At 41.1% G+C, this 3,560-nt stretch overlaps 1 protein-coding gene across 1 annotated transcript; it reads left to right on the forward strand.

The window, feature by feature from the left end:
- Window positions 1-887: 887 nt before the first annotated feature.
- On the forward strand, window positions 888-2,659 carry msgn1 (mesogenin 1). The gene has a single exon (XM_051925509.1). It carries the CDS (start codon window positions 1,460-1,462, stop codon window positions 1,979-1,981), a length of 522 nt encoding a protein of 173 aa, XP_051781469.1. The 5' UTR covers window positions 888-1,459; the 3' UTR covers window positions 1,982-2,659.
- Window positions 2,660-3,560: the final 901 nt, after the last annotated feature.

Here is a 3,560-nt window from a genome sequence, read left to right on the forward strand (position 1 = left end):
CACGGATTCTAGCTCCCAGTTCAAACATAGGATCCAATCCAAGATTGGCAGGGCATTCAGGAGTGATATTTAAGATTTGCAACCCATTTAGCATTATTTGCTCTCTTGTACTTGGTGGTGTTGGGGTAGGCTGTAACTACACATCATTTTCAAACTGGATCAATCAGATCTGTGAAAATGTTCATTTTTTGTTTCCTCTATACTTTTTGGAAAGACATGCACGGCTTTCAAGAGTCACATTCATCAACAGATACTCCACTGACCTAGCCATGTTCTAATCTACTATTCAGTTTAGAGGTTGCTTGGAGCTGGTGCCTGTCCCTGAACCATTAGGCACCAGTCCATTGATGAGTGCACACACATCTACACTCACTCCTACTGAGCTAATATACTGTTAATTTTGTTAAATTAACATAACCTGCATTTCTTTGGGAGGTGAAAGACCAGTGTATTTGGAGAAAACGCCCACACAGATACCAGAAGAACTTACAAAAGCCACACAACTAGGATTTGAACCCAGGGGGGGATGGGGGGCAGCTGCTCTAAACACTCCACCACCATGCCATCCAGAAATTAAATGGCCAACCACTTTCAAAGCAACCTGGGAGACAAAATCACTCCATCACATTAGCACTAGTTTGGGTAACCATGCCCTAATAGAGTCATCAATTAACCTAACACACTTCTTCAGGATGTGTAAAGAAACCAGAACACCCAGAGGAAAAGGCACACAGACACAAAAGAATGTGTGAACTCCACAGTTATAGTACCCAGTCTGGGATCTAAAATGAAACAGGGGATCTGAATCAGCATACCAACCATTGTGTCACTATATGTTATCATTTAATTAGAATTATATCTTAGAGAGGCGTATAATATTAAAAAAACAATCAGGTATAAGGTAGGTCAGTGTCATCTGCTGGATAAGACAGAACACTTGGTAGCACCATGGATCAGTGCTCAACACTTACTGAGTTGTTGAAGCAAATATCTGACTAAACATGTCTTGAATAAACAGAGTTGCTTAAAAACCCAGTTAACATATTTTTTTATTTAAAGGCAACTAAGAGACAAGGCCATCCATCATCTACGTCTGTTTGACGTGTTGTTTGATATCCCCATTAGTCTGCTAGCAAGAATATGATAATTGCAGTAATGGCAGCTTAAATACCCACTTCCACACAAGTCCCTTTAATTGTTTTTCTTGCTTCTTCTCGTTACCTACCTGCTCGATCACGGCTCTTTCACACAACGGTGACAATGAGGGTCGCTTGCAACTACAGGCTTTTGTCACTTTCGCTTTCTTTGAACTTCATCGTCAGCTGTAAAAGTATAAATCTCCAGACGCTGGATTCGACATATAAAACGGAGGGCTCTGGTTTCTTATTTTAGTGTTTATTTTCCTCATTTTAAAAAGCGAGTCTTTGCAACTGAACGACAGTACAAAACCGCGGCCCTGATGCGCACGCGTGCCGACAGAGCGATGGATAATCTACACGGAGAACCGCTTCCACAGGTCGACGATTTAAACTCTCTGACATCTAAGCTGCTCGCCGAATGGGGCTGGAAAGCTGAAGAAGTGAAGGATTTCGAGAGGGATCAAGAGGTACCAGCGAATGCCTTATCTCCGGCATCGTCCTTCGAATCCTTCTGCCCGTCTCCACCCCGTTTCGGTGATTCAGAACAGAAAGTGTCCCTGGTAAACATTGCGCCTCATTCTCTGGGGAGCTGCGGTCGATCGTTGGCTCCGACCACTGCTAATCACAGGGCAGTCAAACCCAAGATGTCTATTAAACGGAGAATGAAAGCAAGCGAAAGGGAGAAGCTTCGAATGAGGAGTTTGGCCGATGCTCTGCACCAGCTACGGGACTATTTACCTGCAGACTATAGCCAAAGAGGACAGCCACTCACCAAAATACAGACGCTCAAATACACCATCCAGTACATCAATGAACTTTCGGAGTTACTCAGAAACAAATGAGACTGTCTTGTTTGAGCAAAAAAAAAAAAAAAAAACTGTGACGTTTGAGGATTACTGTGTCCACCGTAAACAACGGATTAATACGTTCGCAATTGGCTACGTCAGTGCTTCAAACCATTGCTAATGCTTGTACAATTATTCTGTATTTTGTTAAATTTAACCAAAGCGGGTGTATATGGACAGTAAAGGAAGATTATTTTCTATTTTATATTAGCGGTTTTCTTGGAAGTACGTTGTACTGCAGTGGGAATGGACTAGTCCATGTTTGAACCGCTACTAATCAGATAACGGAATTCTTGGTTCTTGCTTCATTTGGCAGAATAAGGAGCATGCTAAAATCACTAAAAAGCTTCCTGATATATATAAATGTACACAACTAAAGTAACTTTTTTAAAGACTGAATATTGTGCGTGGAAACTGTCTTTATTACATTTCGGATCTGCAAAGTGGAATTAATGCCGATGCTGATTTATAATAAACCGGGTTTAAGTTTAGTAGTCATGATCTCTTTAGTTAATTGAATGAATGGGGGTTGTGGTCGGGTTTGGTGTGGTGGATGGACAAACGAGTTGACAGGTATGCATTAGGTAGGACATACTTTCATTTCGTCTTTTTCAGTTTTAGCCTAGTACATTGAAAAAACACATCGCTATTCAGTGTGCGATAGAGCATGTTGCATGATTATAGTCAGTGCCAGTGCTGTTGCCTCGCAGTAACGCGACCAGATCATGTCCCAGGTACGCCGTCATTGGAATTTGCATGTTCTTCCCGTGTGCACTTTTGGATTTTCTCCGGATACCACGGTGTCCTCCCACAGTCCAAAGGCGTGCAGGTTAGCTGGACTGGCGATGCTAAATTGGCACCATACGCAGTGTGTGTGTGTGTGTGTGTGTTACTGAGTGTGAGAGACGGGCACCCTGTAGCTGAGGTGTTGGGCGACTCTGCTCAGGATAATGGAGTATAGAAAATGAATGGGAACCTGCGTAATGTTTTAGGTAGCTGCAACCGATCCTCATCTGGAGCAAAACAGCAACCACCCTGGCCACCACGAACTTGTATAATTACGAAAGTGAAATCAATTCATACTTGATGCTTAATATTAATGCAAGTGTTTGAGATGTGGGAGGAAAAAAAAAACCTCAGGGAGCTGGAACTGTCAGATAGCATCTCGAATTACCGCACCGTCTTGATGTTTTAGATACAGTATATTCAAATAACTGTTAACTGATGAAACATTTGAAGTTCTTTAATATGTCTGTAAACGTATGTTGCATGCTGTGATCGTATTAACAGAGCCGAGATAAAATAACAGGCTTCAGTATTGCACGGTAACAATTATAAATTTAATTTTGCATTTATTGGATAGGATCTCCTTATGTATAAATCTAAGTGTCTCACTGCAAAACGGTACAAGCGTCGTTTTTAATATAAAAGGAAATGCCGACAGGCGAGAAATATATGTCATTGTAAAAAGACAGCGCATTTGTCCTCCTTTTATCAATTATGTCTTTTAAAATAAACTTTGATCACGATGTATTAGCCTAATATTTTCAAATTTAAGTTATTTTTAAAATTATCG

The sequence above is a fragment of the Erpetoichthys calabaricus genome, chromosome 3, assembly GCF_900747795.2.
Source record: "Erpetoichthys calabaricus chromosome 3, fErpCal1.3, whole genome shotgun sequence".
Taxonomy (NCBI): Eukaryota; Metazoa; Chordata; class Cladistia; order Polypteriformes; family Polypteridae; genus Erpetoichthys; species Erpetoichthys calabaricus.

Coding starts and splice junctions, on each gene's coding strand:
- msgn1 (XM_051925509.1), top strand. CDS start 1,460: ATGCGCACGCGTGCCGACAGAGCGATGGATAATCTACACGGAGAACCG.